The following is a 15009-nucleotide window of genomic DNA, read 5'->3' as shown; positions in this document are numbered from 1 at the left end:
TTCGGAGCAACGACGCTTTCGAGGCTACTCGATTGGATTTTCAGTGAAAGTTGACGTTGCTGATAATGTTAGATAGGTTGGGGAGGGCAGAGCTTCTAGTTAAAACTATGAGGCGAAGATTTTGAGGCCAACTGAACCGGCTTAGATCTGAGACAAAACTTGGATTTTTACTAGAAGGCTTGGGCAAACTAACCTTCTTTAGAAGACAAATCTGAAAATTGCTCATAATCTTTTGGAGTAATATTCCGGTTGATCGAAAATATTTGGTTCCATAATCCAAGAAGTTGGAAAATATAATGAAAAACATGAATTTACCCCTTGGCAGATGGAAGGTCGAGTAGGCGGGGTGAAGAGACCCGGAGTAACCTGAAACTCCAAATACCTTAGAGAAAACCATAATTTTGTTATACATAGATATTTTTATCTACATATTTTTAATAATAAAATAAAAAATTATACAAGAGCTAATCATCTTGATTTTATTAAACTTTGAATTAAATTTAAGAAATTCCGAGTTTGATCACACGGTATAGAAAGTAAGGGATCATCCTTCAAATTTCAGTATCCAAAGATGTTGAGTTCTGTTCTTTTCCCTTTTCATCACTCTTTTATAAACGCCATGCACACATACAAAGGTAACCTGGCTAGTTAAGAATAGGAAAGTATTCATACTATTTTCCTTTCATTGCATCCACTTACCTTCTCCACTTGTCCACATGGAGGATGCTCCTTATTCATAGACATAAGCTTTCCTTCCCCTCCATCCTATTCTTAACCTGACTAGTTAAGAACAGGAAAGTCTTCCTACTAATTCCTTCAATTGCATCTGCTTCAATACACCACCTGTCCATTTTGAGGGTGATCCCTATTTATAAAGCTTTCCTTCCCCTCCATCATATTGTGGAGCTCCCAATCCATAGAGCATAAGATAAACATACATGGGTTCAAGGAAAACCACAACCCCCTGATGGAATCCTGACAATTAAGGGTCTACACAGAAGATGAAGGCGAAGGAATTGCCCCACTTTAAACAGAAATTGATTACTAGACAGAATGTAAATTCACTGTCCAAAACCATTCTCAATAGGGGAGAAAGTGGATTCACCTATCTAGAAATGACAAAAGATATAATCTTCATTGTCTTCCTGAAGGCACAACACCAGTCCACATACCCTTTCAAACAAATAGACAACATGTCACCTGTGGCAAAATTATCGAGCCAGAAGCTCAGTTGCTGTCTTAAACATATCTGACCAAACACTGGAACATAACTATATTAAGCTTATACACTCGAATGATTCATTTGTCTTCCTTACAGTTACTCTATATGTTCAAGTACATATAAAGCGACAGATGGGATCTTTGCCTCAATGGCCACCTCGATAGGCTTCCTAATAAGAGGTATAGAACTATGGGTTCAAGTCTCAAGCTTACTGAGCTTCATTGATTTTACTTCTCCCGACAAGTTATTGCAACTTAAAAGTTATATAACACGAAAACCTAAGTTGAAACTGCCTCCAAGAACTGCAATTACGCACTCAGACTAGTCTTACCCATTAACAACACTAATCCATTCCCCAGAACAACTATTACTATCATTCACTTTTTTTTTTTTTTTTTTTTTTTAATTAGCACCACAAAACTAAGTTTGAAGACGTACTTCAGTCACCAGGAAACAATACTGTGCAAATCTTTTCAGCATGTACAAACCCATAAATCCTACACAAACATAGTCTGATATCACCCCTATAATTTCATAGAACAAATCAGTACAGACACCATACTCCACAGAATGTTCATGTCATATAACATGATTAAACTTCCAACAACACCCAAAATATCCTTTTTCCCCCCAAAACGAAAGAAAAAATTTACTTATCTTTGGTTGATACACCGTACTTCTCCTGCATCCTAGCAATCTCATCTTCCTTCTTCTTCTGATCGACCTTCTTGCTCATCTTTGCCTGCTGGTAGTACAACACGATCAAATACCGATTAGCAACGTTAAAACCGGAAAGATGGTCGACGGCCGTCTTCGCGTCATATATGTCCTCATACACCACGAAGGCGGTGCCTTTGGTGTCCTTGCTGTTGCCGATGCGTATCTGACGTATTGCTCCGTACTTCCCGAAGATATCATACATTTCTTCGCTGGAGATGTTGAAAGGAAGGTTGCGGACGTAGAGGACGCGATTTACTTCCGGCGGGAGACGGGTGTTGCTCTTCCGGAGGCTGATTGTCGTCATGAATGCTAATCCGGTGTAGGAAAATTAGGGAATTAGGACGGGGGAGAGAAATCTAGGGTTACAGTGTCCGTGCGTCGGTTTTGATCGTGTAGACTGTAGGTCACCGTGAGGAGAGAAGCGATAGCTATATGGTGAGACTTCAGAGTTCGGGAATTTAAACAATATCTTTCTTTGTGCTTATGCAAAAATATATAATATAAAACACAAAGGTCCTACACCACAGTACCGAAGTACCCCAAGACGAGCAAAGTTAGCCCCTATCCCCGTGTGACAGGACCTTATCAAGGGTGCTTTTGCTTCAAGCTGCTCGTCTTAGCGATTCGCGTATTGCTTTCTTTGTAACTTCCAGTGATTCGTTTTTTTCTTTAGCTAGTTTCATGGTACTTACCCTCACAATACGCTAACGTTATTTCTACTTGTCAATCCAGATTCTAAAAATAAGAATAAATCTGTCGCGTTATACGGTGAATCATCTACTTCTTAATCGAGGAAAATCCTCAAAGGCGTTCTCGGCACTGTGAAATGGGAGTTTTCAGTAGTTCTGTAATGCCAGAAATGACTCCATCCATACATGACGACGTTTAGGATTTTAATTGACTGTAGAGGGAATGACAAGCACTAGGAGTTTTTCCGCATGCCCCTATCACAATTATCTCTAGTCCGTTAGACCGACTAATAGCATAATCAATCAGGAAGCTCCATGCACAATCACTCACTCTAGTAGCTCATCTTTCAGTGATACCAAGTCCCTACATCTTGCAGATTATTTAATATAGTTATACATGTCCAAGCATGTAAAATGATCGTCCTCAACATCCTTGCCCCATGCCCTCTTCTCGCATGAAAAGAGACCATTTTACATGTTTGACCTCAACCAGAGATTGATTTCTCTCCACATGATGGCGGAGAAAAAGGAACAAATTTGTATTCTCAGCAACACTAGAAAGGTGCTCACTGTAAATATAGCACTCAAATACATAGCGAAGATGAGGGGAAGGTTTAGAATTTAGGATGCTTGCCTCTAAGGAGAAGCCCATTCAAAGTAATTACAGAGGGCTCCCCTGGTCGCTGTCCAGTTTCCACACCCAAAAAAGACACTTCCCTGCTTGGGACCAGGTTTCCGAACCAGCCGTTTGCTACTCTTCACACCACAGAAGCAGTAGATCTGTTGCTCTTTGCTTGTGGGTTCTACTTGGGGGTTGAACTGGATCACGGGCACCAGCTGTTTTGGCCTCTGATGGAAGGGCAAGGGTGGGAGACGAACATTTTCAGGTTGTTGCCACAATAGGGAACTTGTAATGGAGAACCTAAAACCACGGTGCATAAGATGGGTCAGAATGTGGGCAGTGTTGTGCGCATCATCAAGCCCACTGTGAGCACGGCCCTCCCATGTAAGACCTGCCATCCGGACTGCTTCTTTTAGATTGCACCGTGCGCCACCAAAAACCTCCTGAAACGGTACCTTCAAGTTGATCCATCTGTGGCCAGTTCAGAAAACAACAGTAAGAAGATGAAACAGAACAAACACCACTTCAGATATGCTTGCGACAGCTTTATGTAAGTGAACAAGTGTGCATTGGAACGCATACATAAAGCAGCAATTCTCGTGAACCAGGATCACCAAGTCAATAGACAGTACCAGATATGCAATGCTACTAAAAAATTATCCTCACATGCAAGCTACAGCTGGAAGAAATCATACAACCCCTCAGTACTAGTTCCTATTATAAGGCCAATTTGATGAATCATAAAACGAAATAAGCACAAGAAATAAGAAGCCAGAGCCATAAAAAAGGATAAAGGAAAAAAGAGAAAACATAAATGCAACTCATGGACTCAGGAATTTTGTTCGACCAAGGAAATGAATCACCGGAAACACCTCATTATATGTCAAATTTGAATTTTAGAAGAAAAAAAAAAGGGAGTTCTCCTTCCCGTTTCTGGCTTTTTCTTGGCCATTCACATAGACAACATTTTTTTTATTTGAAAGATTCACATAGACAATTAATGTGTTTCAGGCAAGCATGAAAGAAAAAGAGTTGACTTTATTTTTCAAAGTCAAATCAATTTACCGGTTAAAGTAGGGTGGTTTTCGAATCTTCTTGAATCGACACTCTGATTCTAACATCACCCGGCAGTCCCAATTGGTCCATGTCACTACAGCAAAGTTTTTCTGCTTGACCCCATTATCTTCCAACCATTTATCATGCTGAAGCAGTGCATCACTAAGAGAAATACCTTCGTCAACCTGGAAGCAGAAAGATTATAAATTTATTAATGAGCTCTACTTTCATGGCATGTAAATACATCTCTTGCACAATTTGACACCCAGAGACTATGTACTAAAAGACACAAACAAACACAGCCAAATTGATGTAATGCTTACAAATAGACATAAAATACCCACCAAACACAACTTATTAGTGGCAATATCCAAACAGCAGCTCTAAGTGTGAACAAGTAACACGATTTTCAGTTCCCCCTGGAAGTACAATGGCTACTATTCACAGAGCAAAACTTATTAAGAGCAAAACTCACAGATATCGAAAATGAAAGAATAAATTGCAATGTTAAGTCCTCTTACACTCTGTACATGCTATTAATATGTATTCCATGATCAACAGTGCAACCACTCATGAAACTCAATGTCACAAGTTCCACCTTAAAAGGGTGAATATGTCTACAATCTCTAGCACCTGTGGTTTTTCTTCTGCTAGAGTATATATTTGCTGGCTCAAATTTAATACATCTCGTATGAATATGTCAATAACATATAACTCTTTATAACATGATCAGCACATACCAATTCGTAACACCAATGTGGACAGCGGAGGGGAAAAACGGAAAACTAGAACTTGCCAATACAACAACCTATTCATGAAAAGCTGAAAGAAAAGTGACCATTGTCCAGTGACATGTATTTAGATAATCAAACTATATATCCAAGGTAATAAAGGTTTAAAAATCTTTTTTTTTTTTTTTTTTTACAAAGAAATCTGGAACTTGTTTTATGATTGTTATGCTAGTATCAAAACATTTTTTATATTATTCAAGAGATCAATACTTGATATTAAAGTATGCTTTGCAAATACAATAATTTACCAAATTCGAACAGAACTTTGACAGAGAACCAGATTTCCATTTACTGTAGCTCAATGTAAGAAGATATATGGAGCTCATATAGCAAAAAGATGACATTGAAGTGTTTCATCATTGTAGTTTCAACACAAAACTCAGCTCTCCCTGCATGTATAGTGAAAAAAGTAATTATGTTTGGAGGACAAAGATCCCCATGTTTTTCTCATAATGAATAAGAAAAGCTTTTTTTTTTCTCTGTTTTTTAACTCTATAACATGCATCAAACACTTAAAGTAACAATGATATGGCATCTCACCAGTTCAAAAAAAAAAAAAAAAAAAAACAATGATATGGCTTCACTCATCAATACAATATATGAAGAAAAATGATAGGTTTTATAACTCCGAACCTGAGATTGCTGAATGCCAGTGAGCTCCTTACAGAAATCAGTCAATATTTGGTTATATGTTGGTCGAACATACTTTCTGAAATTATTAACCACCTCTCCTGTTTCACCTTTTACTAACACTGATGGGAACTCAATGATCTCTTGAGGGTGAGGATTTTTTTCCTTATCGCATGTTGCCTCAAAATCGATGACCACAAAATACTGAAACTCTTGCAATTGGAACTCATATGGATAAGCCTGAGACCACATCTTAATTGGTGCAAATTGAATTTGGTTATCTACAGGAAAAGGGTACTCCCTACTCATTGGGAAGAAATGATTCTCAAAGCCATTCCACTGTGCTTGCTGCATTTTATGGAATTCATGATGAACATATGGTGACCACATATAGAAATCTTGCTGATAAAATGGTCCATAAAAGCCTTCATTGGTAGGTGCATATGATTCACTTCCTAACAAGTTGTTAGCATCTCCATCACCACCTGAATTGATATTCTGTTCTTCTTTGACCTCAGGCAATCCTTTGACAGCACTTCCATTATGATGATGATCGTAATGAAAACCATTACTATGCTGGAGGCGTCTAAGAGATGCCTCTTGGCCCCTTTGCATTTTTTCTACAAGCAAAAAATGGAAGTAAGAAACTGAGACTTCACAAGGAATCACTAACATAGAGTTGCAAGCCCCATTTTTTATAAAACAATTCTGATTTTGGTAGAAACATGGCCCATCGTGGATTGCAAATACTGAATTAACATATTCATGTATACTGCTGAACATCTATAAATCTGTGTTTTGGGTTTGCCTAACCATAGATAAGAATAAAGTAAAACCAGTTAAGTACTCAAAATTTTGTAAAATATATTCCACCACTTTTCAAATTGAAAGAGAGTAATTTGTCTTCCTTCACGTTAAGTCTGACCCACAAAGGAACAGGATATCTTAGTAGAGTAAGCCTCCAATACTCCAAGAAAAAAGAAGAAAAAAAAAAAAAAAGAAACAGATCGAGTGATTAGGTTGGGTTCTTTTCTGGCAAGATGGAGATAGCTTCTATCGATTCTACTTGCAACACACCCTTGCAGAGAATAGAAGCATATAGGGTTCACCAGTTAGCCGCCTATTCTGTCAATACCCACTAAGAAAGTTCTTCCCCAGGTTCATATTACGAAGGCTCTGTACCCACTAAAATTTATAGGATTTTTCTTCCCTTTTTGCATGACACTTGATCAATATAATGTTCCAAAGTCAAAATTTTGCATCCTCACGCATCCCAGTTGAATTATTATCACCATCCACTTGTTTAATGATAACTCAACATCTCACACCCATGTTCAACAGGGAGGAAATTGGTGAAGACTCATGTCAATTATATTGAGAATCTGTCAAATGACATTGAATTGTAAGCCAGCTGAACTGTCTCATTCACTCTTCTGCACTTGATAGGATAATGTATTTATTTTGCTCCCTCACAGCATCCAAGTCTCGTGTTTTTTAAGAAGCATACAGTGCAGCTGATGTCTAGGCAAGCAAAAGGAAACATACAGGCAGAAGATCTGGCTAAATTATGTCCAGTGGTCCAACGTCAATCTTACAGTAGCCCACATTTTAGCCCCACACAATTTTTCAAGAAAATTTCAATTAGCAAGTAGAAGCAGTTGTCTTGGCTATCATGAGAAAGAAGATTTTTTTTTTATGAAGCCTTTTATTATGGGCCCATCATGAGACAGAAGATGATACAAAATAAACCTAAAAGAATGGTGCCAAATTAAAGCTGAAGCGACTGAAAGGCTCCAATAGCATTCTAGAGCCCCTAGTTTTACAGTTAGTAACCTTAAACGTCATACGGAACAGATAGCAGATTGGAAAAGGTTAATCCTATCATTACCAATAAAGCTAATAACAAATTAGTGGAAGTTCCTATACTCCTCAAAGATATTCAATGTCCCACATGTTCTTGAATAAAAAAAAAAGTAATTTTCATCCATGTACTAATGGAGTTTCTGATTTATGCTTCCGCGCAAGTTACCAACGAACGAGACAAAAAAACAAATTCTTACTCCAAAATAAGAAAAAAATTAGATTTAAATTTTGGTTCCTCCACAGAATCTTTAGAGCAAAGACCATGTCAGAGACAGCCAAGAGGAACTAAAATTCAACTTTTTCTGACAAGTATCTTTAGGCGGATACTTTCAAGAGGCTGAAAAACTCCAAAGCAATGAACAGATCATAAACCCATGGTAAACCATTACCTTACGCGCAATAGAAGATTGAAACATTTAACATAACAACCAAGACAGTATTCACCAAAAAGAAAATTCTCGATTCTGAGCAAACCACGGGATCCAACAGAACAAGGACACGCACAAACAAAGAGAAATAATCATAGAGCACGAAGATCCCAAACCCAAACCAATGTAGCTTCAGGAATCCTACCTTTACGCTCTTGATCAATCATGATCTTGAATGTCGTTATGATCCACTACCAAGTACCCCAGACTGGCTTCCCTAATACCCGACCTGAATCCATGCGCGAAAACCCAAACAAAAAAATTGACAGCATGAGAAACAAATTCTTCGAAAGATGAATTGTACAGAGAGAAGAGAGACAATTACGGTCCAAGCAACAGAAATTCCATCTTTACGCAAAAAAAAAAAAAAAACAAAAGAGGAAAAAGAAAATCTTGAGTCTTCTCGGTCTTCGGTTCTTACATATTGCTTGTAGGGGTCCGAGAAAGCGGAGGGGGGAGATCAGTCATTTTAGTAGCCTCGTTGCAACGTAACGACACACAGTTACGAAGAGAGAGAAAGGAAACACAGAAAACTGTGGGCCCCGCCGCCTGTAATTATCTCCACCGAGTGGTCTCGTATGAGAAAACGCTTCCCACTCCTAGCCTTCTTCAGCGAACTGTCCTGACTTCTGACACGCGTGAGAGTTTCTTCGTGACTAAAGCACTACAGTTATTTACTGTGAGACGCCTCCAAGCCGCCCTTATTTTGTCTTTTGCCGCAGTAACGGATTGAAGGGCCATAAGTAAAGTTTCTGACGTGCGTCTGACAACAAACAAGTGCCCACCAATTTTACCTAATTTGATTACAGGATTTGCGTGGGCAGGAAATTAATGTAGCTACGGAATTGGCCAGTCTGCCCGAGACTTGCGTTGATTTGACCAGCAACCAGGCCACAACTCACCCCTCACCCCTATAAAGCTTCTGGTTTTTCTTTAGGAAATTTTAGAAAAAAGTTTAAAATCCGGAAATCACGATAGTCTAGAAAATATATTACTAATTTCCATCTCTTTCCGCATATATGTTTAATATATCTACCGACCATGGTTTCACCAATACATCAGTGAGCAGCTTTCCTCGCTTTCTGCTTGAAGCGATGAAGAAGAGATTTCTCACCCACCCTGTGGTAAAGCAAAAACGAACAAACCTCCGCGGCCCCTCTCCTCCTTGCCAATAATCCTTTTTTTTAATTTTTTTTTTGTTTAAAATAACATCATAGAACACCAATCACTTGTAAAGCGACAATCAAACCCAATCATTCGGTCACCTCAACAAGTCCTTGTAGTGCAGGATCATATATTGTTTTAAGTGAACAAATCCTGGCGTAAGAAATTGACATGGCGTATTACTTTTGTTACCTTTCTACGAAAAAAACCTTGCTCCTTGTGGAAAGTAACAACGAGATACGAAACAGAAGTGTAATTTAATCCAAATAAACCTTCTCATGAGTGGTTTCCAGGAGCTAGTTTCAAGTTTCACCCACATATGAATTGAGCACAAGCGGTTTTATGCAATCAAAAAAACCATACCAGAATCCATTTCTATGATCACAAGTGGGTTTATGCAATCAAAAACCATACCAGGAACCAAGACCAACCTTGCTGAGACCTCGTTCCTTTTCTCCTTTGATAGGAAAGAAGGCAGTAAGGCAGACTTAAGAAAAAAATTCGATAGTACCAAGATACATTACCTGACACCAAGAACCATATCACGCCTCATTATCAGGCACATCCAAGAAGAAGTCTGGCTCTCTTGTTCCAAGTGCTTCAATATACTCTCGTCCTCTGACATGAACACTATAGCATGCTGCACAAATAGCAGGAAACGAGCCACTAAGAAGATTATTTTTGTGAAAAACAATAGTCAAGTTTTATACTGAGTGATATTATTTCTTAGTAGGAATAGTTCCACATAGACTAATCTAAAGGAAAATCCTATAGCTATTATTTGGGAACAGGCCCCTTAACTTTTAGCTATTCATTTTTGCGATGGACATGGACCTAAGTTTATCATGGTATTAAAACAGGTTTAATTCATGTCTTGTTTAGTTTGTACTTGGTTTGTGTTTGTTCACATTGTAAACCCATTTTTTGTTCTTGTAGGCCTTTACGTGAGGGAGTGTTAACAAAAATAATTCTACATAGATTCATCTTAGAAAAAGTCTTATAGTTTAGTTATTAGTTAAAAAAAGGTCTCCTAACTTCAACTAATTATTTTAGGATGGACCTAAACCCAACTTTAACTTATATGCACCTACAGCAATCTGAAACCGAGTGAGGAACGTACTCATCCTTTAAGATATAAATGTATCTTCAATGGCTCATGAAACTAATTAATCAATAAAGCAAACAAAAAGGTAAAACTACATCTATTTCCATAATAAAGATGAACAATATCACATAAATCTCACCGAAAAATACACTAACCATATCATCAACATCATTTCAGCAGGCAGTTGCTAACTCATCAGTTCCAAAATACAAGCAGGCTCTTTTATCACAAGTTCTACGAAAATAATGCTCACAGCAAAATTTATGAAAGCAGCTATTTACTTCCTCAGCAAGACAAGTGCTTCCAAATATGAAACATGATTCCATAGTTCACTTCCACCAATGCAACACTTTTTCAAATTGGCTTTCAAGAACCCCTACCATGCATGGGTCATGGCTCTATCTTATTTCCATAATGCTACCAATGATGATTGCCTGTTCGTGAGACACTATTAGGCTCATCACTGAGGAGGTGGCACCCCAAGCAGAATCTCTTAGATAGCTAACCCACACCATCCTACAGGTGGTAGCTTAATGCATAGCTGAGTAGCACATGAGAAGTTCTCCATCCTTTTGAATAATTAACATCATTTCCTCTTTTTATCTTTCATTCCTTACTGCTTACCATGTTTGTTTGTTTTTTAAGAGAAATATTACTGCTTACCATGTGAGAAATATCTTAAGTCGTTCAGATCACTTGCACTTAATATCCACTGTGTTTGTTAGGAAACTAGCCAACACAATAAAAGCTCCCAAGTTGATGGAATGCAATAACAAGACCTTTAAACCTACCTCATACAAAGTCGGCCCAACCTGATTCCCATGACTAAATTTAGAACCCCCAGGCACAACAGTTAAAATCGTAACAAAAAAAGATAAAAAACATGGTACCATTTTCTATCTTCATTGTACTTTGAAGCATTGTTTCCATTTTCTTCTTCATCTCAGTGCTTTCATCCATAGCGGGGGCAAGAAGTGTTAGCTCCCTGTACATATCACGAACAAATCCGCATATCAGCTCAGCATACTCAAGCTCACCCTCTGATATTCGACCAATGGCAAGTCTCATCAGCTCTCCTGTAAGGTCCCCCACCTAAAACAGAAACATAAAAAATATTTTACCACCAAAAAAGTAAATGAAGACAAATAATGAATATATTTAAATGTGAGGAGCTCACCCCTAGAAGATAATCAAGGACATTGATCTGCAAGGGCTCACGGGATGGATCACTAAGTAACAGCAGATTTTTGTTCACTTCATCAAGTGTCATGAGGGACCCACTTTTACAGAACTTACATAGTGTTGCAGCTTCTATGTACTCCTGAACCTAAGTTTCGCAATACAGAAGAATGGGCTTATATTGAAGAATGCATAAAGGACTCAGAAGTTCTCAAGCATAACAGATCTGGATGAATCATATTACCCCCGGGGAATAGGCTCGTCTAAGCTTCCAAAAGTCAGACCCTTGGAGTTCTTTAACCAGTTTTGACATATAATTATCAGTCACAGAGGCTAAATCTTTCTGTGCCTTCTCCAGAACTTCTTCTTTGTTATGCTTACTTATCCTGTTTGTCAGAGTGAGATGTCAAATGAGGAAGGATAGGGACGCAAGGATCGGCCATCTCGGCATCTTCCAGGCAGATACACTGGAAATCCCTCATCACAGAACTAATAATAAGGATAAAATGAACTTAGAAGTGGAACAACAAAATATGTCTTCCGTTAAAATGGACATCAATGAGTCATCCTGTGTAACATAAAGAAGGATCTAATAGCAGAAACAAGTGATGCATTTTGAAGCGCAAAAAATGAAGCATCTGAATCCGTTCTTCCAGAGCCAAAAAACACTTCAGACTTGATCAATATTTTTCCTGCCACTAACCTCACTATATCCCTGATCATGCAGTGTTTGATATAGAAGCAATGAGGAGGAGAGTAAGAAATTGACCATTCAGAATTAAAGGTGAATAAATAAATGTAGTGGACACCAGTTTACCTATGTACTTGAAATATAACCTTTTTGCTGTTAATTGTCACATCACGACTGGCCTTTACTAGCCTCTCACGCTTGTCATTCTATGTTAAACAGAACTTTGTCTTAGTACTTGTCAGACAATAAAAAAAAACAAAAAAACCACAACCACAACAACTACAAATACAACAAATAAGAAAACTTAGCATATGTAGTGTTATTTCATACAGAAATTTTACAAAACAAGCATACAAGAGATAACAAGACAACAGAGGTATTTCTAAGACATGAGCACATGTCAGCTCTCAGGCAGAGAAAAATATGTTGCTTAAAGATTCATAAAGATATAGTCATGCATACATGCCAAGTAGCATTACTTATAAGAAAACAAACACATGAAAGATCACAGACAGATACCAGGCAGAGGAAAATATATATTAATATGTTCACATTGAGTAGCATGACACATAATCAAGCAGATTTTCAAGAATTCAAAACCTTTATAGCTGGCAATGGCTATAACTCACCAACTAATACAATTCCTCTAATAGCATGCACTGTAAAGATTACAAAGGCAGAAAAGCACTCATCTCCTCCATCATTTTATGCTGTTTTGCCTCTTATTCATCCTTTTTAACCCTGGTCTGTTTCATTTTCACTTCTGAATTTGCAGAGGTATTGTACTGTGATACTGCAATGCAGTACCATAAAACCGAACAATTGTAGGTCCTAGTTTCTTTATTGTTGTTGAATTTATAGAAAAGAGAAATACTTCATTGACTTGATGTAATCAGAGTATATGAACCTCTATTTATAATAGAGGAAAGTAGTAGAGTTTAATTACAATTAAACTACCCTCATCCCAATTACTCCTAAACTCTAACACTTAAAGATAAGTCCTAGCATAATTATATAACTTAACATAAATAGAAGACTAGAATAACTAAAACACCTTTAAACTGAAATTCTTCTGCGAGACCTCCTTCCATAATAATTGTGGTTCTGTAAGACTTCTTATTGTGAGAATCATGTAAGACTCTTCCATATTTACTCTTCAACAATTGCAACCAAATTTGTGAAATCGCAAGGATACCCAAACTTCTCATAATATTTTATGAAAACCTTCCAAATCCTATTAAACAAAAGCCTAAGTCACAAATCCCATGGTATAAATGGAAGATGACTCCCAAATGGTGATCAGGTTGTGCAAAAAAGATCTGGATACCTCCAGGCATTTGTGGTCCATATTTGTTGAGATTCTTGCTATGAAGTAATATTCGTCAACTCACATTCTCAAACCTGCAAACGAGCAGATGCCCTCACTGAAGAGGACATGGGACAAAAACTCATTGTTTGCTCATAACGATTTCTCAAATTTCTTTCTAGTAGTTGTTCGTCTCATCTCTGCAAGCAACTTCTATTCAGAAGCCTTTGTATTGCTCCGTTTTACTTTCTCCTAATACATTCTCTTTATTCAAAAAATTAAAAAGTAGTGCACATTAGAGGAGTAAACCAAATTGTCAGTATTTATAGAGAAACAGATATTTTCTTTCGATGGGGGCCAGTTGTGTGTGGAAGTTCTGCATCCTCAACATTCAAGGTAATTCGTTTTTCTCTAGTACATCTCATAGGTGATTGTTCTGGTTAACATTCTCAGTCTAGATTGGTGTCATAGGAAATCAAGAATGCATAGTTATTTCTCAACCCATGTTTTGAATTTGATTTACAACTGTTCACATGCCTTTCTCATGCGAATATTTTAATGTAAGATGTCGATTACAGAATACCCAGAAACCGCAGACCCATGAGCACCATATGCACATGAAGCGATCAAAACGAAGAATAAATTCAATTGTGAAATAAAGGTTATAAAGTTTAAATAATGCTGAAATTAAACTTATAAGGCAGCTAAATGAAACTTCTGAATAGAACTCATATTGGAAGATCTTCGTTATGCCTAAAAAGATAAACGAATTGAAATGGTGAAACTAAAAGAGGCAAGACAAAAAATATGAGCTTTACCAACTGATTGAGGTAATCTGCGTACTTCTCGAATTCTACTTTCATGGCACAGCTTGTGGATAGTTTTCTCTGCTTCTTGGCAGAGTTCGGCAAGGACGTCTCCGCAACTGCATTAAAAAATACAATACAAAGTTAGCTAAAACAACATCAAAATTATAAGATCCTGTAAATAGGTAATCACAAGAAAATTATAAAACCCCGAGGATAAGAAACCTCACTAAGTGGAAAAAATGACAACAGTACTAGCATTCCCTAGTACACATACTCGTAAGCAGGTAAAAAAACTTGAGAGCAAAGAAATTTTTTGAAACGATGACATGGGGAAATGAACTTGCTTAACGAGAAAATCTGATGACAAGTAAAAAGAATATATACGGAAAAATACGCTGGTGAACGCGAGAAGATTTGGTCGCCATGAGAGTCGGGAGGTGGTAAAGTATAACTGCATCCGTGTTCGCACTCTTCTTTCAACAGATGCTGGGTTTTGCGGCTTCCAATCGCTGTTTGATGAATACTCTCGGCTCAGACTTCGGTACTGGATTTGAAAAGGCAAAATTACCCCTCTAAACTTTGTTAGAAGTTTAATTTGTGTCAACCATACAAAACCCCCCTGTAGTTAACGTGAGTTAAATTTTGAGATCCATGTTTGAGAAGAAGACTTTTTTCCATGAAAGATTTAATTTATTTCTGCTTCATCCTCTCTCGTCCTCTTATAATCTTCGTAG

General features: G+C 37.7%; 3 protein-coding genes across 5 annotated transcripts; all 3 read right to left on the bottom strand.

The window, feature by feature from the left end:
* Positions 1 to 1684: 1684 nt before the first annotated feature.
* On the bottom strand, positions 1685 to 2405 carry LOC137959798 (splicing factor 3B subunit 6-like protein). The gene has a single exon (XM_068807154.1). It carries the CDS (start codon positions 2244 to 2246, stop codon positions 1872 to 1874), a length of 375 nt encoding a protein of 124 aa, XP_068663255.1. The 5' UTR covers positions 2247 to 2405; the 3' UTR covers positions 1685 to 1871.
* Positions 2406 to 2926: 521 nt separating this feature from the next.
* On the bottom strand, positions 2927 to 8492 carry LOC137960541 (uncharacterized). 2 transcript variants are annotated; one of them, XM_068808190.1, is made up of 5 exons: positions 8443 to 8492; positions 8167 to 8250; positions 5734 to 6350; positions 4319 to 4494; positions 2927 to 3724 (listed from the first exon to the last, which is right to left on the bottom strand). In XM_068808190.1, exons 2-5 carry the CDS (start codon positions 8186 to 8188, stop codon positions 3268 to 3270), a joined length of 1272 nt encoding a protein of 423 aa, XP_068664291.1. In that variant the 5' UTR covers positions 8189 to 8250; positions 8443 to 8492; the 3' UTR covers positions 2927 to 3267. The 2 variants fall into 2 exon arrangements, with proteins under 2 accessions (XP_068664291.1, XP_068664292.1); XM_068808191.1 differs by lacking the exon at positions 8443 to 8492 and adding an exon at positions 8347 to 8374.
* A 931-nt stretch (positions 8493 to 9423) lies between these two features.
* Positions 9424 to 14776, bottom strand: LOC137959858 (uncharacterized). 2 transcript variants are annotated; one of them, XM_068807257.1, is made up of 7 exons: positions 14660 to 14776; positions 14285 to 14391; positions 12287 to 12366; positions 11714 to 11855; positions 11468 to 11617; positions 11181 to 11382; positions 9424 to 9825 (listed from the first exon to the last, which is right to left on the bottom strand). In XM_068807257.1, the coding sequence occupies exons 1-7, from the start codon at positions 14730 to 14732 to the stop codon at positions 9728 to 9730; spliced, it is 852 nt and encodes a 283-aa protein (XP_068663358.1). In that variant the 5' UTR covers positions 14733 to 14776; the 3' UTR covers positions 9424 to 9727. The 2 variants fall into 2 exon arrangements, with proteins under 2 accessions (XP_068663358.1, XP_068663359.1); XM_068807258.1 differs by having other exon boundaries at positions 14670 to 14776.
* Between the last annotated feature and the right edge of the window lie 233 nt (positions 14777 to 15009).

The sequence above is a fragment of the Aristolochia californica genome, unplaced genomic scaffold (genome assembly GCF_029961685.1).
Source record: "Aristolochia californica isolate CCGP_79_NKW_82.1479 unplaced genomic scaffold, dmAriCali1.0.hap1 SCAF_3, whole genome shotgun sequence".
NCBI classification, from domain to species: Eukaryota; Viridiplantae; Streptophyta; class Magnoliopsida; order Piperales; family Aristolochiaceae; genus Aristolochia; species Aristolochia californica.
This window is presented reverse-complemented; position numbering and strand designations above follow the sequence as displayed.

Bases quoted from the DNA above. Each gene is read 5' to 3' on its own strand.
- LOC137959798 (XM_068807154.1), bottom strand. From the start codon at position 2,246: ATGACGACAATCAGCCTCCGGAAGAGCAACACCCGTCTCCCGCCGGAA.
- LOC137960541 (XM_068808190.1), bottom strand. From the start codon at position 8,188: ATGATTGATCAAGAGCGTAAAG. The intron at 6,351-8,166 runs GTAGGATTCCTG...TTTTGCTTGTAG, and splicing joins GATTGATCAAGAGCGTAAAG to AAAAAATGCAAAGGGGCCAA. The intron at 4,495-5,733 runs GTTCGGAGTTAT...TTCTGCTTCCAG, and splicing joins CTGGCATTCAGCAATCTCAG to GTTGACGAAGGTATTTCTCT.
- LOC137959858 (XM_068807257.1), bottom strand. From the start codon at position 14,732: ATGCAGTTATACTTTACCACCTCCCGACTCTCATGGCGACCAAATCTT. The intron at 14,392-14,659 runs GTATATATTCTT...TTTTTAATGCAG, and splicing joins GTTCACCAGCGTATTTTTCC to TTGCGGAGACGTCCTTGCCG. The intron at 11,856-12,286 runs GTAAACTGGTGT...TCTGACAAACAG, and splicing joins GTTATATTTCAAGTACATAG to GATAAGTAAGCATAACAAAG.